This window comes from Ranitomeya variabilis, chromosome 6 (genome assembly GCF_051348905.1).
Source record: "Ranitomeya variabilis isolate aRanVar5 chromosome 6, aRanVar5.hap1, whole genome shotgun sequence".
NCBI lineage: Eukaryota > Metazoa > Chordata > Amphibia > Anura > Dendrobatidae > Ranitomeya > Ranitomeya variabilis.
In genome coordinates this window covers 518,652,128-518,676,422 of record NC_135237.1, presented here as the reverse complement: position 1 = coordinate 518,676,422, position 24,295 = coordinate 518,652,128, and the positions used below count along the sequence as shown (strand labels likewise).

The 24,295-nt window shown below is 43.5% G+C and overlaps 1 protein-coding gene across 46 annotated transcripts in view; it reads right to left on the bottom strand.

The window, feature by feature from the left end:
* The window catches only part of RIMS2 (regulating synaptic membrane exocytosis 2), a 618,543-nt gene extending 599,275 nt beyond the window's left edge, over positions 1–19,268 (bottom strand). For 40 of the 46 annotated variants that reach the window (XM_077271021.1, XM_077271056.1, XM_077271022.1 and 37 more), the window contains exon 1: positions 18,686–19,268. In XM_077271021.1, coding sequence (XP_077127136.1) covers positions 18,686–18,849 — 164 coding nt within the window. In that variant the 5' untranslated portion in view covers positions 18,850–19,268. The remainder of the gene's footprint in view (positions 1–18,685) is intronic. The other 6 variants (XM_077271015.1, XM_077271017.1, XM_077271018.1 and 3 more) reach the window with 3 other exon arrangements.
* Positions 19,269–24,295: the final 5,027 nt, after the last annotated feature.

Here is a 24,295-nt window from a genome sequence, read left to right as displayed (position 1 = left end):
TTAGAGCGGAATAAAAAGTTCAGCATGCAAAACTTTTTCTTCCATTCTAAAAACTGACACAAAACGAAAACCAAACGAGCCCCATAATAATCCATTTGCACTTAAGTTTCACTTTTCTGTTCCTCTAAACGGGATCAAGAAACAAAATGTGCAAACGGCAATGTAGAGGTAAACGGAGCAGAGAAAGCAAATGTGCACAGGGACATGAGAAGGTAAAGCAGAAGAGAAAAACAATGTGCATAGGGACATGAGAAGGTAAAGCGGAAGAGAAAAACAATGTACAGGGACATGAGAAGGTAAAGAGGAAGAGAAAAACAATGCATACAGGGACATAAGAACGTAAAGCGGAAGAGAAAAACAATGTGTACAGGGACATGAGAAGGTAAAGCGGAAGAGAAAAACAATGTGCACAGGGACATGAGAAGGTAAAGCAGAAGAGAAAAACAATGTGCATAGGGACATGACAATGTAAAGCGGAAGAGAAAAACAATGTGAACAGGGACATGAGAAGGTAAAGCGGAAGAGAAAAACAATGTGCACAGGGACATGAGAAGGTAAAGCGGAAGAGAAAAACAATGTGCACAGGGACATGAGAAGGTAAAGCGGAAGAGAAAAACAATGTGCACAGGGACATGAGAAGGTAAAGCGGAAGAGAAAAACAATGTGCACAGGGACATGAGAAGGTAAAGCGGAAGAGAAAAACAATGTGCACAGGGACATGAGAAGGTAAAGCAGAAGAGAAAAACAATGCGTACAGGGACATTAGAAGGTAAAGCGGAGGAGAAAAACAATGTACAGGGACATGAGAAGGTAAAGTGGAAGAGAAAAACAATGTACAGGGACATGAGAAGGTAAAGCGGAAGATAAAAACAATGTGCACAGGGACATGAGAAGGTAAAGCGGAAGATAAAAACAATGTACAGGGACATGAGAAGGTAAAGCGGAAGATAAAAACAATGTGCACAGGGACATGAGAAGGTAAAGCGGAAGAGAAAAAATGTGCACAGGGACATGAGAAGGTAAAGCGGAAGATAAAAACAATGTACAGGGACATGAGAAGGTAAAGCGGAAGATAAAAACAATGTACAGGGACATGAGAAGGTAAAGCGGAAGATAAAAACAATGTGCACAGGGACATGAGAAGGTAAAGCGGAAGATAAAAACAATGTACAGGGACATGAGAAGGTAAAGCGGAAGATAAAAACAATGTGCACAGGGACATGAGAAGGTAAAGCGGAAGAGAAAAACAATGTGTACAGGGACATGAGAATGTAAAGCGGAAGAGAAAAACAATGTGTACAGGGACATGAGAAGGTAAAGCGGAAGATAAAAACAATGTGCACAGGGACATGAGAAGGTAAAGCGGAAGAGAAAAACAATGTGCACAGGGACATGAGAAGGTAAAGCGGAAGATAAAAACAATGTACAGGGACATGAGAAGGTAAAGCGGAAGAGAAAAACAATGTGCACAGGGACATGAGAAGGTAAAGCGGAAGATAAAAACAATGTACAGGGACATGAGAAGGTAAAGCGGAAGAGAAAAACAATGTGTACAGGGACATGAGAATGTAAAGCGGAAGAGAAAAACAATGTGTACAGGGACATGAGAAGGTAAAGCGGAAGATAAAAACAATGTGCACAGGGACATGAGAAGGTAAAGCGGAAGAGAAAAACAATGTGCACAGGGACATGAGAAGGTAAAGCGGAAGATAAAAACAATGTACAGGGACATGAGAAGGTAAAGCGGAAGAGAAAAACAATGTGCACAGGGACATGAGAAGGTAAAGCGGAAGATAAAAACAATGTACAGGGACATGAGAAGGTAAAGCGGAAGTGAAAAACAATGTGCACAGGGACATGAGAAGGTAAAGCGGAAGAGAAAAACAATGTGTACAGGGACATGAGAATGTAAAGCGGAAGAGAAAAACAATGTGTACAGGGACATGAGAAGGTAAAGCGGAAGATAAAAACAATGTGCACAGGGACATGAGAAGGTAAAGCGGAAGAGAAAAACAATGTGCACAGGGACATGAGAAGGTAAAGCGGAAGATAAAAACAATGTACAGGGACATGAGAAGGTAAAGCGGAAGTGAAAAACAATGTGCACAGGGACATGAGAAGGTAAAGCGGAAGAGAAAAACAATGTGCACAGGGACATGAGAAGGTAAAGCGGAAGATAAAAACAATGTACAGGGACATGAGAAGGTAAAGCGGAAGAGAAAAACAATGTGCACAGGGACATGAGAAGGTAAAGCGGAAGATAAAAAACAATGTACAGGGACATGAGAAGGTAAAGCGGAAGATAAAAACAATGTACAGTGACATGAGAAGGTAAAGCGGAAGAGAAAAACAATGTACAGGGACATGAGAAGGTAAAGCGGAAGATAAAAACAATGTGCACAGGGACATGAGAAGGTAAAGCGGAAGATAAAAACAATGTGCACAGGGACATGAGAAGGTAAAGCGGAAGAGAAAAACAATGTGTACAGGGACATGAGAATGTAAAGCGGAAGAGAAAAACAATGTGTACAGGGACATGAGAAGGTAAAGCGGAAGATAAAAACAATGTGCACAGGGACATGAGAAGGTAAAGCGGAAGAGAAAAACAATGTGCACAGGGACATGAGAAGGTAAAGCGGAAGAGAAAAACAATGTACAGGGACATGAGAAGGTAAAGCGGAAGATAAAAACAATGTGCACAGGGACATGAGAAGGTAAAGCGGAAGATAAAAACAATGTACAGGGACATGAGAAGGTAAAGCGGAAGATAAAAACAATGTGAACAGGGACATGAGAAGGTAAAGCGGAAGACAAAAACAATGTGCACAGGGACATGAGAAGGTAAAGCGGAAGAGAAAAACAATGTGCACAGGGACATGAGGAGGTAAAGCGGAAGAGAAAAACAATGTGCACAGGGACATGAGAATGTAAAGCGGAAGAGAAAAACAATGTGCACAGGGACATGAGAATGTAAAGCGGAAGAGAAAAACAATGTGCACAGGGACATGAGAAGGTAAAGCAGAAGAGAAAAACAATGTGCACAGGGACATGAGAAGGTAAAGCGGAAGACAAAAACAATGTGCACAGGGACATGAGAAGGTAAAGCGGAAGATAAAAACAATGTGCACAGGGACATGAGAAGGTAAAGCGGAAGAGAAAAACAATGTGCACAGGGACATGAGAAGGTAAAGCAGAAGAGAAAAACAATGTGCACAGGGACATGAGAAGGTAAAGCGGAAGAGAAAAACAATGTGCACAGGGACATGAGAAGGTAAAGCGGAAGAGAAAAACAATGTGCACAGGGACATGAGAAGGTAAAGCGGAAGAGAAAAACAATGTGCACAGGGACATGAGAAGGTAAAGCAGAAGAGAAAAACAATGCGTACAGGGACATTAGAAGGTAAAGCGGAGGAGAAAAACAATGTACAGGGACATGAGAAGGTAAAGTGGAAGAGAAAAACAATGTACAGGGACATGAGAAGGTAAAGCGGAAGATAAAAACAATGTGCACAGGGACATGAGAAGGTAAAGCGGAAGATAAAAACAATGTACAGGGACATGAGAAGGTAAAGCGGAAGATAAAAACAATGTGCACAGGGACATGAGAAGGTAAAGCGGAAGAGAAAAAATGTGCACAGGGACATGAGAAGGTAAAGCGGAAGATAAAAACAATGTACAGGGACATGAGAAGGTAAAGCGGAAGATAAAAACAATGTACAGGGACATGAGAAGGTAAAGCGGAAGATAAAAACAATGTGCACAGGGACATGAGAAGGTAAAGCGGAAGATAAAAACAATGTACAGGGACATGAGAAGGTAAAGCGGAAGATAAAAACAATGTGCACAGGGACATGAGAAGGTAAAGCGGAAGAGAAAAACAATGTGTACAGGGACATGAGAATGTAAAGCGGAAGAGAAAAACAATGTGTACAGGGACATGAGAAGGTAAAGCGGAAGATAAAAACAATGTGCACAGGGACATGAGAAGGTAAAGCGGAAGAGAAAAACAATGTGCACAGGGACATGAGAAGGTAAAGCGGAAGATAAAAACAATGTACAGGGACATGAGAAGGTAAAGCGGAAGAGAAAAACAATGTGCACAGGGACATGAGAAGGTAAAGCGGAAGATAAAAACAATGTACAGGGACATGAGAAGGTAAAGCGGAAGTGAAAAACAATGTGCACAGGGACATGAGAAGGTAAAGCGGAAGAGAAAAACAATGTGCACAGGGACATGAGAAGGTAAAGCGGAAGATAAAAACAATGTACAGGGACATGAGAAGGTAAAGCGGAAGAGAAAAACAATGTGCACAGGGACATGAGAAGGTAAAGCGGAAGATAAAAAACAATGTACAGGGACATGAGAAGGTAAAGCGGAAGATAAAAACAATGTACAGTGACATGAGAAGGTAAAGCGGAAGAGAAAAACAATGTACAGGGACATGAGAAGGTAAAGCGGAAGATAAAAACAATGTGCACAGGGACATGAGAAGGTAAAGCGGAAGATAAAAACAATGTGCACAGGGACATGAGAAGGTAAAGCGGAAGAGAAAAACAATGTGTACAGGGACATGAGAATGTAAAGCGGAAGAGAAAAACAATGTGTACAGGGACATGAGAAGGTAAAGCGGAAGATAAAAACAATGTGCACAGGGACATGAGAAGGTAAAGCGGAAGAGAAAAACAATGTGCACAGGGACATGAGAAGGTAAAGCGGAAGAGAAAAACAATGTACAGGGACATGAGAAGGTAAAGCGGAAGATAAAAACAATGTGCACAGGGACATGAGAAGGTAAAGCGGAAGATAAAAACAATGTACAGGGACATGAGAAGGTAAAGCGGAAGATAAAAACAATGTACAGGGACATGAGAAGGTAAAGCGGAAGTGAAAAACAATGTGTACAGGGACATGAGAAGGTAAAGCGGAAGATAAAACAACAATGTGCAAACGGAAAAAAGAAAGAACGTGCAAATAGAAATAAATCTATCTGTAAAGCAGAAGTCTGAATGTACCCAGACTCAGCTCAAAACCCTATGCTCTATAGTAATATAATAAAAATAATATGTATGCAGGGCTACTCCTATCCTACATCAATAGCAGCATTGCTTCACTAATGTGTCCATAGACTGAGAAGAAAAAGAAAGCAGAAATAGAAAGTGTGTGACCTGAGGACGCCGGTGCACATGGAGCGGAAGTCTGGCAGAACAGATTATAGCATTTGCTGTAAATAGAAAAACAGAGGAAAGGCTGGAGAGACGTTCTTATACATAAGGTGTGGAAAGCGCTCGCCTGGCAGCAGGCCACAGTCTATAGCTCTCATTGTTGGCTAGGCTGCAGCTGATCGCAGGCCGCCGCCGCTTCCCAGGGATAGCAGCGTACGTACACATTGCTGCGGCTTTTCTGAATTTGCGGTTGATACACAATGGAGGACGTTAGATTTGTGCAGATTGCAGTGGGCCATAAGGGGGATATCTTTTTTAAATACAGGAAATATAAGGTTTGGTTAGACCCACAAGTCTGTCTTCCTCCATGTCACCTTACATATTATTGTATATTAGTGTTATGGATATGAACATATGGCTCTGCTGTTACATGATGTACCATCATGGACCATCACTGTGTAAATTGGGGGTCTGATGCCCAGGACCCCCATCTGTGATAATTTTTGATGTCATCCATGCCTGCTGCTGTACCTTTTCTATGACATCCATGTCTGGGGCTGTACCTCTGTCCCATTCACTTAAGTAATTCTATCCGCACACACAGTTTTTCAATGCGTTTTTGGGACAGAAATTCAATTCAAAATCCTCCTCCAAATCTCAAAACTCCTCAACAACTTTAACATTTCCATTTAGTTTCTGCTCCGAATACTCAGCAAAAACACTCAGTGTGCACATAGTTTAAGGGTGAGCTGCAGTACTACACACAGCTGCTTTTATGGACTTATTGCTATACCTAGCTTTACAGTAAAGAGGTGCAGGAGCTTTTAAAGGGAATCTGTCAGCAGGATTTCACACCCCAAACTATGTATATGAGCATGTAGCTCTGTCACAGAGAAGTCCAGCAATCCCTTTACATGGCCAGTCCACTCCTCCATTCCTGAGAAATCAGCGTTTGAATTGATAAGCACATTGCTATTGTAGATCTGAAGCCTCTGTCACTCCAGCTCTATTCCTCGCCCTGCTCCACTGCTTCCTGCTTGATTGCCAGCCTTTATGCTGTGTGACTGTAGGCAAAGGAGCTGGTAGTCTAGGAGAAGAAGGACTGGGTGGGGAATAGAGCTGGAGTGACAAACGCTTTACATCCACCATAGGCATTATCTATAAATTTAAACACTGATTTCTCAGTAACAGAGGAACAGACTGGCCATGTAACAGTATGGCTAGACATGCCTTTAAAAGAGCTGCATGCACATATACAGAGTATACAGAGTTCGGGGTGGGAAATTCTGCTGACAGCTTACCTTTAGGTTCTGAGTTTTGGGGATCAGACCCTCACCCATCAAACATTGTTGACTCAACCCTTAGGATAGGACACTATAACCTGGAATAACCAAGAAGACAGATTTAGAAGAGATATTCAAATAAAACCATAAATCTACTTAAAAAAGAATAAAAATAACCAAGTTACGAAATTTGTTATGGTTCTTTAGAAATGTAAAAACTAGAAAACATGGAAGCAAAGGAAAAGTATTGGCACTATTGGAAGAGTGGAAGAGCAGTCGGGCATACTTTCTGAAAAACATTTCTATTAACTTAATGTATTGAACTGTTTTATATGTAATTTTACAAAATATGTGTAGCAACAGTTAGTCAGCCTGTAGGACAGGGTTAACTATCAGCGGGCCAGCCTATGGTGGGAGGAGTTAAGTGGGGCCAGCCCCATGGTGGGAGGAGTTAAGGGGCAGTCTATGTGGGAGGAGTTAAGTGGGACCAGCCCGTGGTGGGAGGAGTTAAATGGGGGCCAGACCATGGTGCGAGGAGTTAAGGGGCAGTCTATGTGGGAGGAGTTAAGTGGGACCAGCCCATGGTGGGAGGAGTTAAGGGGGCCAGCCCATGGTGGGAAGGGTTAAGGGGGCCAGCCCATGGTGGGAGGAGGTAAGTGGGCCAGCCTATGTGGGAGGAGTTAACTGGGGGTCAGCCCCATGGTGGGAGGAGTTAAATGGGGCCAGCCCCATGGTGGGGGAGTTAAGTGGGGCCAGCCTATGTGGGAGGAGTTAAGTAGTGCCAGCCTGTGGTGGGAGGAGTTAAGTGGGCATGTAGGAACTTAGTTCCTGTTTGTTAGTTGTGGAAGGACAGAGAGTTGGAGAGCAGCTTCTGAAGGAGTAAGAAGCAGTGCTGATAAGGGAAAGGCCACAAGTGGAGTGTTTAGCAACAGAAGATTTAAAGGATAGCAAGTTCTAGAACAAGTTCTAACAGCAACTGATTTCTGTACATCCAGAATGCTGAGAAGAGCAATACGAAGGTTCCTTTCCACCTGCAGTGAGTACCGCCATAAGATAACAGAGCTATGGGAGGCAATTCCTTTAGGCAGCTAGAAGGAGTGGGCAACAAAGGGCTCCGTGTTAGGCGGTCCTGGAAGATTAGGAGTTTCTAGTCTTTCCAGGAAGGAATATGAAGACACCTGTTGGTGGAGGAAAAAAGAAGGGAAGGCCAACGTACTTTGTCACTTGTGCATGACATCAATTGTGCCATCAAAATGCCGTGTCTGCTGCATATAAGAAGGAGGCCTCTGTATGATCCAGAAGGTGTCTAGTCCGCTACTGATTGTTCCAGTTCTATTTAAGGAATTCCAGTAAAGAGGTTTTTATCTTTTTACATCATATTCATTGCATCTATCAAGGTCCACATACCATCAAGCCACTTGTGACCTGAATGGGGGTCGTCAGAAAACCCCCAGATCGCAGACACACTGGGGTACCGTAACTGGGTGCTTTGGGACTGCGAAGCAAACCTCACCATGAATGGTCGCTTACACTGGTAAAGGCTTAAAAATACCATAGAGCCAAATCTGTCCAGTTTATGCTAAAACAATGATCGTCTATGGCTCAAGCTGCACAGCGATTTCCATGTGACGCAGGTCATTCTGCCAAAAATGGCTCTAAGTCCCTGTAAAATGCAAGTGAATGAGGTTGAATTGCAACTCACAGGGTACCACGATTGCAACAAGCGAGTTGTACAATGTCAGAACCATTTACATTTTTTTGGTAACTTGCTTGCAGCAGTCACAGCACCATGCGGGTTGCGGTGAGTTATTTACCTACATTATGTTGTACCAGTGGCACGGAGCGATCTTTGGCCACCCGAGTCATGGCCATATTCACCGTAGAGCCTCAACTTGGCTCTGTAAAACTCAGGATGAGGAATTGTAAGTAAAAAAGCCATTGACCTCATACATAATAGGAACGAGGTCTCCATTTTTATTTCAGGGGTCCTCACCATTGCTGATCTGACCCTGCCAAGCAAAATTAATTGTGGTAAACTGCAGAGAAACGCATTTCTAATATGTGGGCCATGAGGAAACCTATTAAAAAAAAAACCAAACAAATACACCAGTAGCCCTTTATTTGAGCTGCAGGAGTAACACCACCAGCCAGAGCCCCAAAGCAAATTCTATAGCAATGCCAACCCCCTAACGTGACTTACGCTGTAGAGGTGTCCTTGGGTCCCTTCTGGCACCAGGACTTGCCACCAAACAATAATGGTGTACACACAAGTATACAAATAGCCTTTTCAGAGAGTAAGAGGACAGTACCTCTAGTGCCACCTAAAAGTCAAAATCGACCCTTTACGAAGACTTGCCACATGACTTAGGAAAAGAACTCAAACCAGATGCTCTATTTGCACCCTGGTGTCTTGTGGTGTTTTTGTGCCACCATAAGTGCTAAACAGGAGATCTAATTTGGCTGGGTGAGAGGCCTCTGGAGGTGGGGGGGTAAAATAAGGTAACATTTCTCCTTCTGAAGAGCGCCAAGCTTGCATAAGGAGACTTATAGGCCATGCAATGCTCCTTTGGGATTTTAAAAATGCAAATATTCTCTTCAGAGTGGAAGAGAACTGGAACTTTAGCACAAGGGTCTATATTGACATCTATGATTGCTAGATGCAATGGTTGGCACTAGACCAAATTTAAATTCCTAGGGTAGCTTTGCATGGCCAATAAGTCTCTTCACACCGCGTTGTCACTCTTCACAAGTATGTAAACACAAAAATGCATTTATAGTAGCAGTAAGTGTACCATAAATGTGAGGGGGCTTACTGCAACTGTGATTTCAAGGGGCCTATATGTACCTAGAATTGGCCCTGTCCATTGTTTATGATAAGAAAATATATAGATCTCCTAATAGGGGCTTTGCTTCAAGTAAAAGACATTTTGCCAGGGTGGGCATTGCTATCAGTATTATATAATAACAACCACATCCGGCCATCAGTATCACAACCACACAGATGACCCACTTAGCTCCTACTCATGGCACCAGATGTTTGCTCTGCCCAGCGAGCAGCCAATGTTCACTTTGTCAATATTTGGCATCGAGGTACATCACTAATATAATAAAGAGCTCAGACAAAACAAAAAGCACACGCTCTGTCCTAGGCAGTAGAAAATAAAGCGATAACCAAGACACAACCTGCCTGGGAAACAGTGAAGATGTGCAAAGCATACGTGCACTAATTATCATGGGGGCGGTTTGGAAGGGGAAGGGGAATTCTTAAAAAGCACTTTCCTCCACCTACCATATACTCTTGGAATAATCGTCTGGTTTGCGATGAAAGTCTATGTGACTGCAGACTCCTGAAACCTCACAGCGTACGGACCACGAGCTGTGACCGAAAGTATGTGATAAGCATATTCCCAGCCACATTCCAACTAGACGTGTGCGGGCCTCACTCAATACAAGTGAGCGGAGCGAGGCCGTGCACATCTAGTCGGAGTGTGGCCGTAATAAGTGTGCATATCACATACTTGCGGTCACATGATCACAAGCTCTTGCTGCCGCTGACAGCGGAGAATCCTGATAGCATACAGTGAGCGAGCTTTGAGGGTTCAGAAGTCTGCAGTCTTTTCGAGGGATTGCAGACTTTCATCTCAGGCCTGGACAACCCCTTTAAAACAATCCATAAAAACACGATTGGATTGGAGTAGTACCTTTAACAACCAGTAGAGATCAGCAAATCTATTCAATGCGAATCAAATTTGCGTAAACGTTTGGGAAATTCGCTAGAACGGGCAAATTTGAACAATTCACTTGAATTGCCAAAAAAATGCCTAATGTCATTTTACACAAAGCAGAAGAATGCATCAGCCAAAGACGGCTCACATGACCTCAGGCACGGCTGTGCGGACTTCCAAATAGTGCCTTGTAGCTATCACATCACATGGTACAGCACTGCCAATCCGGTAAGATTATCAGAGCCTGTCTAAAAGCCAAGGCAGGGAACGAGGCAGCAATTTTGTGGTGAATCTGAATAGTGAGTCGAGGTCACAGCTCTCTACTTAGCTAAAAAGTTAGGGAGAAAAAGTTTTTAAACACTGAATAAACATTACAGATAGTGTGTGACAACACAGATATGAAGAACAGCTTTACCCATAGACATACCGGTATATGTGGCAGTCACTTTGACATTATGAGACTGTGTTTGCATCAAAGAGAATTAAAAGGGGTTCAATACAGTCTTCAGAAACCTGCATCTTGCACACTTCAGGTCATTTTTGGCATATTCAAAATTCAAAACGTTCGTTCATTTCTAATAATAATGAGCTAACCCAAGTAAATAGGGCTGAGCTGAAATACCAGGTACGGCACATATACAGACATACCATCTACTGTGCCTGGAAAAACACTGAAGGGGCACTTTGTTCTGCTAATCAGTTGGGATCCTAATCAGTTGGGGTCCCATTTTACATATTGATTGCCCATCCTAAGGACAGGCCAGCAACAATTATTTCAAGAAAGTCCCGTAAACTGAGAGTTTTAGTTCTACAACAGCTAGAATAGGATACAGTTCACTTACTAGATGGTGAATTCTCAAGCTTTTTCTATTGGGGCTTCATCAGCCTGAAAATGGTGATATTCGGTGGTTGAGGTTCATGTGAAAAATAAACATAATTGACATTACTGTCCAGGGAATGACATAACTAAACCTTTCTTTGGATTCAGGCTATGTTGCAGGGTCTGTCACAGATGCCAGGAAGAATAGCGACTCTTTCAGTTAAAATAAAGGACACTACAATGGAACAGATGGACCCCGGTATAAGTCAATGGGCTGCTGGGGTCCATCCTTGGGGCTCATTCTGAACAGGGCTGTGGAGTCGGAGCCCATTTTGGTGGAGTCAATGTCATGGAAATTGAGGAGTCGGAGGTTTGGCTTACAGACTCCACAGCCCTGATTCTGAAGTCTATTTTTTAAAGCATGAGAAAAACAGTCCTAGTTTCATCAGTGGTGTTGAGTTTTATCAGAGTTTCTTTCGAGTTTTGTCCAAGTTTCATCAGTTTTTCCTCGGAATGTGAAACAAACAAAAAAAAACAAAAACGTTTCACTACCTCTCCTCTCCTATTTAGTAGTCTGTGAAAAAAGGACAGCACTCAGATGGCATCCGAGAGCTGTCCACTTTTTTTCATAGACCCAAAGATTTACAAGTGTCGGGTCAAAAATCGACAATGCATCAATATCAGACATGTCTCCAAGACCATTCGGTCCGCAACCAAAAATGGAACCGGAGAACCGTTACACATGGTATCCATGAAAACACAGATAGAACTTGTATGAGAAAAACAGATCTGAATGAGCCCTAGGGCAGATCCAGGACTTCATCATGGTCTCCATTTGTAAGATACTGTAAGTCGAGACTAACCCTGCAATATAAACGCTGAACAATGTCTAAGAAGCTTATTTGTATCTCTGCAATTAACAACTGGCAGGCAGTTGGTAACAAGTCGGTAACTACCTGCCTGCTCTACATGGTGGCGGCACAGAGGGGTCCTGACCGCTCCTGGTGGCGATCCAGCTGCTCAGCATCAACAGAACAGCTCTTCCTCTTCCGGTCTGACCTGTTGATGGGCCGTGTCTGCCAGTCAATAATACTGATTGTCAACCGCCTCTCCGCTGGCTAAACGCAATTATTCAGCATGACGCTGGCCATCACGCCCCGTTTTTACTTAAGTGCATGTATTTGGAAGGAAAAATAAATGTTTGCAATTGGGTTTCACCTAAAATATTAGTCCGAATCTCAGTTGCACTATGTTTTTTCCTGGCTGCAAAATGAGTAATCTGAGAATGTGTGCACGCACTTGTTCTGATTAAGAGTCTCTAACTTCATCTTAACTTTTTTCTGATGTGTTCTAAGCTGATTTATGACCACGGACCCCATCAAAGCTGAAAGAACATATAAGCAAAGCCTGTGAAAGCCTAACAGTGCAAACTTTGTAATGGAACCCAATTGTAAACATTATTTTTAACCCCAAATACATACAGTTTAGTAAAAAAAAATAAAAAAAACTTGACCCCAAAGTGGACAAACCCCAAGAGTTCCATACACATGATATAACTACTGGCCAAGCAGAAAGCTAACTCTCCAAACTCCACCATACACATGACTGCTCTGCTTGACTGAGAGAGATGAAAAAGCTGCTGCCAGACTCCTCTAGCAGTGGCTTACCTGTCCTTAGAAAAAGAAGAATCGGTTGTTGAAATTCCAACTGCCTGATTCTTCTCTTCCCCCGACATTATCTGAGTTGAAGACCCCAATACACATCAGATGGTTTGCCGGTCACACTAAAATCAGTGGCTTCAACTGACTTTTACCTAATGTGTATGGGCCCTTTATTCGGCCCTACACCTTCTTATACATGCACTCCTGACTTGGCTGAGCATGCATGTTTTGTGAAGATGAAGAAGGATCCCTGGGAACAAAAGGAGAATCCGTCATTCAAATGGAATTGTTCATTTCTTCTCAACCCTGATATCTTTCGCCAGAAGATAATCTGGAGGCCGCATACACATTAGAGGGTTGGCTGTTTTTCCTTCAAAATCATGAATCTAAAGTATATGGCGGTGCCACGTCTGTTGTCCTAGACACGAGAAAAGTCGCTGTAACTAACAGTTAAATTCAAGCCCTAATTATAAAGGTAGAACTTGTATTACTATGCATAAGCAACAGGTAAAAAACACCCTCTAAACCCAAAGGGTTAATAAACCCTGCTAGGTCTCAGTGTCGCCTCCTGTAGGCGTACGCTCCTGAATACGATGCACACGTTCGCTCTGCCGGCACCATTACAGTCTATGGCCCCATCAGGGCATATGTCCGAGCGTATGCCTCAACCGGGACGCCAAGCGTGTCCCTAAATGCAACTTTACCGTCTGCTCCAATATACCCACTTTTGGGCCTCCGCTCCCTATCGGCCCAGTCATCCACGGTTAGATCTCCTCTATTTTCCTGTGAATATTCCATAAATTTTCAATATGGGCATATTCCTTTAATAATTTGTATGATAATGGCTTTTTTAAACCAAAACAATCCCTTTAATTTTGCAGAATAAATAAAATAAAAGTGAATAAAAACATAATTGTCCATAACATCAAAGCTCAGGGTCACAGTGCTCGATTCTTCAGAACTGGTACGCCCCCCCAAAAATGAAAAATTTTGGGGGCTTTTGTCGTTTTCACGCCAGTTTAGAGAGAAGTCAGGATAAGGCTTCTTTCACACTTCCGTTTTTACAATATGCACAGGATCCGTCAAAATGTTGAAATGACGGGTCCTGTGCAGATTGTAAAAAATGGGTGCACTGGGCCCGTTTTTTTGATGGAGCCGTCAAGGCTATGTGCACCTGTTGTGTATGCGTCTTCGCAGCGAAAAACGCATACACAACACAACCCATGTTAAAAAAATAAATAAATACATTTAAGAAAAAAAAAAAAAAAAAATCGCAATATTCTTACCTTCCAGCATCCAGCGCAGCGTTACCGATGCTCGCGATGCTCCCGGCAGCTGGCTTTCCCAGTAATGCCTTGCGTTACAATGACCTCTGATGTTGTACGGTCTCGCGAGACCGCGACGTCATCGGGTCATTTCGCAAGTCATTACTGGGAAAGCCAGCTGCCGGGAGCATCGGTAACGCTGCGCAGGACGCCGGAAGGTGAGAACATTGCAATTTTTTTTATTTTTTTTATTTTTAACATTATATCTTTTTACTGTTGATGCTGCATAGGCAGCATCAATAGTAAAAAGTGAGCGAGAGAGAGAGAATTTCCCTGACTGGAAATTCTTCCGCGCATGCTCAGTTTCAAAAGACGGCATCCGTCGCTGGATTCCTGCTTTTGACAGTCAGTGACGGATCCTGCGTCCATAGGCTTCCATTATAGCCAACGACGGGCGGCGCAGGATCCGTCGCTGAGCGATTTTCCGACGTACAGAAAAAATGTTCCTCTGTGCGTTGTCCCTGCCCGACGGAGAGTAATTTTCCGACGGATTCAGCGCACGACGGATGAAACGGATGGCCATCGGTCACAATCCGTCGCTAATACAAGTCTATGGGAAAAAACAGGATCCAGTAGAAAAATTTGCTGGATCGTTTTTTTTCAAAAAAAAATCGACGGATTTTGACTGGAGCTAAAAGACGGAAGTGTGAAAGACGTAAGACGCTGCATGGCTTTGCCCGCCCAATTCAGAAAAAGTGCTGCCATTTCTTGCACATGAAATGCTACTCTAATCCCTGACTGGAGTAGCATTTCTGGCCAGACCTCTTGATGAATTTGGCGCATCATACCTCAGCGAGTCCTTCATTAAAACTGGGGCCAGCCTTAACGAATGGGGCCCGAACTATTCAACAGAAGTGCCATAAATATTCTACACTTTTAGGACTAGGATGACTGACATAGGATCCTGTTAAATGCTTTTTACATTAAATAATTACATTTTATAATTTATGCTGGGCAGATTTATTAAACCTGGCAGAAAAACTAAAACTATTGTTGATACTCATTGCGACCAATCACAGCATAGCTTTAAATTTACCAGAGCAATTTATGAAATGAAAGCTCAGCTCTGATTGGTTGCCATGGGCAACAGTTTTCAAAAATGAGGCCTAGTATGTTATGACTTTTTTTCAGGCTCTCGGCTTGCAGCTAGCGAATTATAGCAGAGGCCACAAATGTCTTCTGGTCATGTGGTAGATACACGGCTGCAGAGCTCGTTACACTTACAGTTATTTCTTGTCGAGATCATCACATGACCAGGACAGATTTTGCATTATTTTATACATATCTATTATATAAGGCCATAACTAGGGGTGGGGTGGATACAGACCCCAGGTACTGGGTACATAGGGTGGAGAGAAACCAAAATTCCACATAACTCCATGATTGGTAGCGGCCTGACTGCTGGGACCCCCCATAAATATGACAGTCTACTGTGTATGGGGTCTCCTGACAGTTGATGTCGGGGGGAGATAAGGATCTGGCATGCTCCATTTTGGATTGGCGATCCCACTATTCTCTAAGTGATAAGCCACCGCCAGAGATGTCTGGCAGTGGCCCTCCCATAGAGAACACAGGTTTGAGAAAGAGCGCTCCTGTAAATGGGAGAGATGGCCGAGACAGCTCCAGTCATGAGATCATTCAGTGACAGCTACGTAACGTGTGTGCGGTGCTTTACATACTCTGGTTATACAATATGAGCGTGAGCGGTCAGACACTGATTATTTTATGACCGCCGTGCACTTTATTAGTAATTGTGTCTATGTGTAATGAGTGCTGTAACATACTCACAGAGCGCCGTCTTCTGCCGTTTTCAGCGGGACTCCGGCCGCATTCATGACTTTCCAGATCACACAGCGTCTTCTATGTGGATTGGCAGTTACTTTTTCAATGTTGGCCTATGAGACTCAGAACGAGACTTACATTGAGAAAAGTGACCTCCGCTTCCTAAAAAAACACTATGTGATTCGGCAGATTACAAATGTGGTCAAGTGACATCGGAGTGTGCTGGAGCGCTGCTGAAAACGGCAGAAGACGGTGACCGGTGAGTATAACACTGCACACATTACACATACACACGATTGCTACCCGAGGGGGAAATGTAAAAAAATCGCCAGAGTGCTCCTTTAACTGTTATCCTGAATTAATATCTGATCAGTCTAACATGTATCGATGATAATAATTGACGTCCTAAGAGTTCGAGATCCAGAAAAAACAGCATATTTGGTCATTCGCTAACATACATGCTTCAGTTTGAGGTGTTATATCCTTTATTAATGCGGGCGATTAGACGCTGGTTATTTAATGACCGCCGGTGTGTGCTGCACTACATTGTGTCGTGTGACATCAATCAGGGCTGTGGAGTTGGAGTCAGTGTCATGGAAATTGAGGAGTCGGAGTCCATTTTGGTGGAGTCGGAGTCATGGAAATTGAGGAGTCGGAGCCCATTTTGGTGGAGTTGGAGTCATGGAAATTGAGGAGTCAGAGTCGGAGCCCATTTTGGTGGAGTCGGAGTCATGGAAATTGAGGAGTCGGAGTTGGAGCCCATTTTGGTGGAGTCAGAGTCATGGAAATTGAGGAGTCGGAGTTGGAGCCCATTTTGGTGGAGTCGGTGTCATGGAAATTGAGGAGTCGGAGTTGGAGCCCATTTTGGTGGAGTCAGAGTCATGGAAATTGAGGAGTCGGAGTTGGAGCCCATTTTGGTGGAGTCGGAGTCATGGAAATTGAGGAGTCGGAGTCCATTTTGGTGGAGTCGGAGTCATGGAAATTGAGGAGTCGGAGTTGGAGCCCATTTTGGTGGAGTCAGAGTCATGGAAATTGAGGAGTCGGAGTTGGAGCCCATTTTGGTGGAGTCGGTGTCATGGAAATTGAGGAGTCGGAGTCGGAGGTTTGGCTTACCGACTCCACAGCCCTGACATCAATTCTTTGAAAAGTCACTACAGCAAGTCGAACAAATAATTATTTTGTGCAACTTTTCAGAGATTTGGTCCCTTGTGATACTTGTCGTCGCACAGTCTGAACACATACATTCTCAGAAAATTTACCAACAAAACTATCTGTTCGACTTTTCAGCGACGCAACTTTTTCAGAGCTTTGATTTTGCTGTATATAAAAACAGCCAAGTTGCAGATTAAGTTGCATGTCGCATGCAAACTTGAATTAAAGCCTATGGTAAATGCGTTGCGCGCAACTTTTTCAAAATCCAACGCATTTGTAAATATTCACGACTGTCGCAGATTGCAATGTGACATCATAGTAAATCATTGCATCCAATGTTGCAGTGTGTCGCTGCGATTTCATTATTGTCGCCGCGCAGCCCAGCCTTGCTGTTAACCTGAACCCTGATGATGATCTCGCCATTATACAGCGACACCGTTCTAAACAATTTTTTCTTATTTTTGCAATATACATATTGTGCATGTATAAAGTGTGTGCCGTTGGCCGGTTAAAGGGGCAATTTAAGGGTAAAATATGATATATCCTCCCGTGTGTTCTGCCGGTGGACAAAGGTTGGACTTTCCAGCCAGCACAATATCCACAGCAGTGAGGCAGCATCTGGGAGTCAGAGGACAGGCCCTGCTGCTTGTGGACAGCTACCTGGTGCTGAACTCCAGCACACAGCCATGTAATGAGCGCTGCATTGCCACCAGCCCCTCTGTCACTACACAAGCGGCACTTCTCGCATTCTGCACCCCTCTCCATCCGAATCTGAGAGTGCGAGCAACATGGGGGAAGAGGCAAGAGGAATAAGGAGTTTAGATGGGCTTACAGAGAAAGATGGCAGCTGTTGTAACCCACCCAAAAGCCTGCACACCATAGGCCGCCCGCAATGGCTGCACAAGATAATGCAGGATTTATATAAAAAAAAAAACAAACAAAAAAAAACCACTGAAATGGTCAAATAGTTTTACAGCACCCACCCAAAAAAAAGATGCACCCCCTGTCAGGTAAGCTAGATATATAGCAGAGAGCAAAATGCTATGCACCTGTATGCAGCCACGTAAGATTTAAAAAAAAGAGAGTACAACTAAAGGGTTAAAATAAATGACTGCCAAGACAATCTCATGACATAGCTTATATAATCCCCCCCCAATCACCACCATCCCTCTTACCCCATATATGATACTGACAGAAACGGAAACACAAATCTAGGAGGGGGGGGAGGAAAAAAAAAAGGCTAAATTTTTTCTACGCTCCACCGGATAAAATAGACGCACATTAACCTGTTAACTGCCAAGTCATCTATTGGGTTTAAAAAAAAAAAAACACCCAAAAGACACCCAAATTTCTAGCTTCTAAAATCAAACGCACAGAATGGAAAAAAAAAAAAAAAAAAGCACCAGCTGGGGAATAATATCAGGGCCTGACTGCTATTGATCTAAGAGATTATTATTATTATTATTATTATGACTATTATTTTATTTTTTGCAAAATATTGCAAATTTGAATTTTTTGGATCCAAGAGTTGTTGTTTTTTATAATAATAATATTTTTTTTTTTTTTTTTTGCAATGATTGCAAATTTGAATTTTTTTTTTTTTTTAACAGATCTGCAGGTAAGGGTGCGATGCTTTGGGAAGCTCTGAAGAGACCCTGCCAAAGATTTGGGCTTTTCCCCCCATGTATGTGGAGGGTGGGTGATGCACTTAGGAGGAGCCAGGAAGGCTCTGCACCCCCGGGCTGCACACAGCTCGGCCAGGACACGGGCTTACTTGAGTACCGACTGCTCCTTCTCCTCCTCCTTCTTCTGCCGGTCCATCACGGCGAGGATGGTCTTCCTCTCGTCCTCGGTCAGGTGGCTGAGATCCGGCATCTCCGGCAGCAGAGCCTGTGCAGGAGGCAGAGGGCCGCCCCTGGGCCCGAGAGGAGCGGACATGTTGGTGGATGAGCGACAGCACACCGACTGGGAAACACTGGCTCTCAGGCGGGTCGGTGGGGAGACATAGGACGTAAATCACGCCGATCTGCAGCGATCCGTGGTGGCGGGGCGGACAGCCACAGCGGGGCTACACACAGCACACCGGGAAGGAGGCATTGGTCACAGACAGAAGGCTCCAAATAACAGCGGCATCGATGCAAAGTATCCGCTCCGATGGGGGCTCTGCGGGGTCTTGGAGGGACATTCCAGCTCGGCGCTATCGAATGCCCCCGGTGGTTTCCCCCCTCCCCCCTGCGCCCCACAGACGGTGCAAGGTGTCCCTGCTCGTGAGCCGAGGGGGCTGGAGAGAGCTGCACGGTGACAGCAGCACGGCAGCAGCTGGAGATGGCCGGGGGAGGAGGCAGCGATGCTGCTGGTAGTGGCCGCCGCTGCGCATGCGTGTGTCACAGCTAGGTGGAAGGGGAGGAGGTGAACCAGTCCAGTATATATATATATATATCTATATATCTATATATATATATCTATATATATATATCTATATATATATATCTATATATATATATATATATATATATATATATCTATATATATATATATATCTATCCTCTTCCGGAGACTAAAGAACAGAAGGGCTGAGTGAGTCAGAGATGACCAGACGGCTCCTGCTACAGATAGACAGATGTGTGCACCCTGGACCCCACAATCCCTTATTTCTGTATCACCCACCTATGCCGCAGCGGGGGAAGAGGGTGGTTGTGGGGTGAGACGACACTCGTCACTTCCACCCTAAAGGATTAACCCATGTCACGCAAGGAAAATCAGTCCTAAACGTCACCGCGAGGTAGACAGAAAAAGCTGCACTCCAAGAGATTTTTGTCCAAAAAATCAGAAGCTAGAATTTCACTTTTAGTCCGAATGAAGAGACTCCCGCGATTAGTAAATATCGAGCGTATTTTACATCGGGATTTCGTTTTACGACGATATTTTAGATTTGGCGCCATTCGATAGAATCTGCTCCATGAGCGAGATGTGAGAGTTGACTCTTACCTGACGGCATCCAACGCGAGCCGTGAGAGTTGACTCTTACCTGACAGCATCTGACACGAGCCGTGAGAGTTGACTCTTACCTGACGGCATCCGACGCGAGCCGTGAGAGTTGATTCTTACCTGACGGCATCTGACGCGAGCCGTGAGAGTTGACTCTTACCTGACGGCATCCGACGCGAGCCGTGAGAGTTGACTCTTACCTGACAGCATCTGACACGAGCCGTGAGAGTTGACTCTTACCTGACGGCATCCGACGCGAGCTGTGAGAGTTGACTCTTACCTGATGGCATCTGACGCGAGCCGTGAAAGTTGACTCTTACCTGACGGCATCTGATGCAAGCTGTGAGAGTTGACTCTTACCTGATGGCATCCAACGCGAGCCGTGAGAGTTGACTCTTACCTGACGGCATCCGACGCGAGCCATGAGAGTTGACTCTTACCTGACGGCATCCAACGCGAGCCGTGAAAGTTTACTCATACCTGACGGCATCCGACGCGAGCCGTGAAAGTTGACTCATACCTGACGGCATCCGACGCGAGCCGTGAAAGTTGACTCATACCTGACGGCATCCGACGCGAGCCGTGAGAGTTGACTCTTATGTGACGGCATCCAACGCGAGCCGCGAGAATTGACTCTTACCTGACGGCATCCGACGCGAGCCGTGAAGGTTGACTCATACCTGACGACATCCGACGCAAGCCGTGAAAGTTGACTCTTACCTGACAGCATCCGACGCGAGCCGTGAGAGTTGACTCTTACCTGACAGCATCCGACGCGAGCCGTGAAAGTTGACTCTTACCTGACGGCATCCGACGCGAGCCGTGAGAGTTGACTCTTACCTGACGACATCCGACGCAAGCCGTGAAAGTTGACTCTTACCTGACAGCATCCGACGCGAGCCGTGAGAGTTGACTCTTACCTGACAGCATCCGACGCGAGCCGTGAAAGTTGACTCTTACCTGACGGCATCCAACGCGAGCCGCGAGAATTGACTCTTACCTGACGGCATCCGACGCGAGCCGTGAAGGTTGACTCATACCTGACGGCATCCGACGAGAGCCGTGAGAGTTGATTCTTACCTGACGGCATCCAACGCAAGCTGTGAGAGTTGACTCTTACCTGACGGCATCCGACGCAAGCCGTGAGAGTTGACTCTTACCTGATGGCATCTGATGCTCTTCTTTTGATTAGCCGGACTGGGGCGACATCGTCGCTGTGGCGTTATACACAGGTGAGGCCAGCTAATCAAAATAAGAGCGGCTGATGCCGTCAGGTAAGAAGTGAGCCCCGCGGCTTGCATCCCACAGCCATAGAGAACCCGATATGGCTGATGGACCGGCTCTTGTCAATCGATTCTCAACAACTGATAATGCAGAACATTTCGCACTCCGGCACTCATCAGGTCCTGGATTAAAGGAATTAGATACAAATGGCACGCGTTTCACGTCTTGGTGCACATGTAACAAGCGCGCGTCTCTCTATATTAGGTGTATGTTACTCCAGCGCGCTTATTACTAACAGCGAGGGGAAGTCACATATTCTAGACAGATCGTAACAGTCTAAAAAATAGTATGGAAGAAATATATCTATGTTACAACCATTTTTACACTCATAAAAAGGTTTCATTTACTCCAAAATTGTGCAGTAATGTGAGATAGGTGACGCATTGGGAAGTGCACTGCCGGGCAGGAGAGCTGGGCTGGGGTAATGTGCGCCAAATTCATCATTGGGGTGTGACATCTGATACACGTGGAGTGGTGGAGTTGAAGTAAGAACACTAAAGAGTTGGAGCAAATGAAGCCATTTTTGATCATTTTCGGGCCAGTATTTCAAGTAAAGGAAATCAAGGGTTAAATAGGCTGGACTTTAACCCTTCCTATTCTGTGCTTCTCTCCAGCGGTATCTAGGGAGAGGAATGGATGCATGCAAGGATGTGAAATTAATAGATAGATATTAGGTAAGACATAAATATTAAATAGATGACTCTACAAGGCAAAGAGTAGAACAACAGTGTGATAGCTGGTGGATGCGGATCAGTAATCCTCTATATAAAAGCCAAAAATTGAAAAGGACAGCAATTAAGAAAAAAGTCAGCATAGCGGGGAGTTTTAGCCCAAAAGTTATGTTTCATTCCAGATAATTAGTACTAATTTCAAGCCACTTGGGCCAAATAAAGTCTCCATTACAATGAATATTTGGAGTGCTGCATTTGTCTTTTTTATCTATCCATCTTAGATAGGCAGATAATAGATAGATAGATAGATAGATAGATAGATAGATAGATAGATAGATAGATAACAGATGATAGATAATAGATAGATGATAATAGATACTGTAGATAATAGATAATAGATAGGTAGATAATAGATAGATAAATATATAATAGATAGATAATAGATAGATAACAGATAGATAATAGATAGATAGATAATAGATAATGAAAAGTTACATTTAGGCTAAATAAAGTCCTCACTATACTGATTTTTTGGAGTGCTGCCATTTTCATTTTTTGATTATAGATTAGGAATTACTGACCAGGATCCGAATTCTTGCACTTAAACCTACACATTATCACAATTCTGCTCTACTCTTTGCTTTGTAGATAAACAAATAAATAGATATCTAGATAAACTGTAAAAAAAAAAAAACCTGAGCAACACCTCCATATAATGTGAACAGGTGTAAGCTTCAATAACTGCATAACATACAAAAAAAAATAGCACAGCAGCACTCTGTAAAGGCCAAGATATAAGCAAACACTGAATACATGAGATTTGAAATGCATTATTGCTAAATAAAATGTACTTACAAAAATGAAGGTTCTTAGCGCATAAATTGGCCAATTCATGTGTGCCCATCAACCACAGCAAGGTGACCTCCCTCTGATGAGTACCTATCCTACTAAACATACCTCTTTCGGGCTATAAGCCTACAATTTAAATGGACAGCTTTCCCGAGAGAGGCATGTTTGCCCATTTAAATTGTAGGCTTATAGCCCAAGGTACTCATCAGAGGGAGGTCACCTTGCCATGGTTGATGGGCACACATGAATTGGCCAATTTATGTGCTAGGAAACTTTCATTTTTTGTAAGTACATTTTATTTAGTAACAATGGAGTTTAGATCTCATGTATTCAGTGTTTGAAGGAGAATGTCTTGCCATCTGTTTGTGAACCCAAGCTGAAGCGCATTTGGGTTATACAGCAGGACAATGATCCAAAACACACCAGCAAGTCCACCTCTGAATGGCTTAAGAAAAACAAAATTAAGACTTTGGAGTGGCCTAGTCAAAGTCCTGAACTGAATCTGATTGAGATGCTGTGGCATGACCTTAAAATGGAGGTCTATGCTCAGAAACCATCTAATTTGGCTGAATTACAACAATTCTGCAAAGATGAGTGGGTCAAAATTCCTCCAGAGCGTTGTAAAAGACTGCCAGCTATCGCAAACGCTTGATTGCAGTTGTTGCAGCTGAGGGTGACCCAACCAGTTATTAGGTTTAGGGGGCAATCACTTTTTCACACAGGGCCCCGTAGGTTTGGATTTCTTTTTTCCTTAATAATAATTTTTCCTTCATTTAAAAACTGAATTTTGTGTTTACTTATGTTATCTTAATATTTAAATTTGGTGATCGAAAACATTTAAGTGTGACAAACATGCAAAAGAATAGGAAATCGAGAAGGGGGCAAACTTTTTTCAAACAACTGTATGTTTGGTATCTGTGTAATCGTACTGACCTGTAGAATCATATTGCCGGGTCAATTTTACCATACAGTGAACATGGTATATATATATATATATATATATATATATATATATATATATATATGTATATATATATATAACTATTGTAAAGTTGCACTTTTTTTGCTATTTTATCTCACTTGTATTTTTTTTATTACAATTCATCCCACACAAAGAAGCCCTCGTACGGCTATGAAGAAAAGTTATCGCCCTTGGAAGTAGGGGAGGAAAAAAAAACAGAATTTGGCCATGGCGCGAAGGGGTTAAATTGGATACAGTGTGGAACAACAAGCCCTATGACTGCGAGGATGGATTAGTTTATTATAGTTTTTCTTTTCCTTATCACCTCGGCTGCGGAGCTCCTCACTGTTGTATCCCCTATATTATGAACATGTCCAAAAATATCTGTGGCAAAATCCCACTCACATGTGGATTTATGTTGGATTTTTATGCAGATTTGACACAAATTCTACCCATGCACCGGAAAAGGTCCGAATCCTAAATTGTGCTGCTGTCAATTCTACAAGTTTTCCATGCAGTTTTCTGTGTGAACATAGACTAAGAAAGCTTCGAGTATAACCTTCATTTGAACAAAAGGTGATTTGTAAATTGACATTTGTGACCATATCAGTGCAATGGTGGATGTCTTATG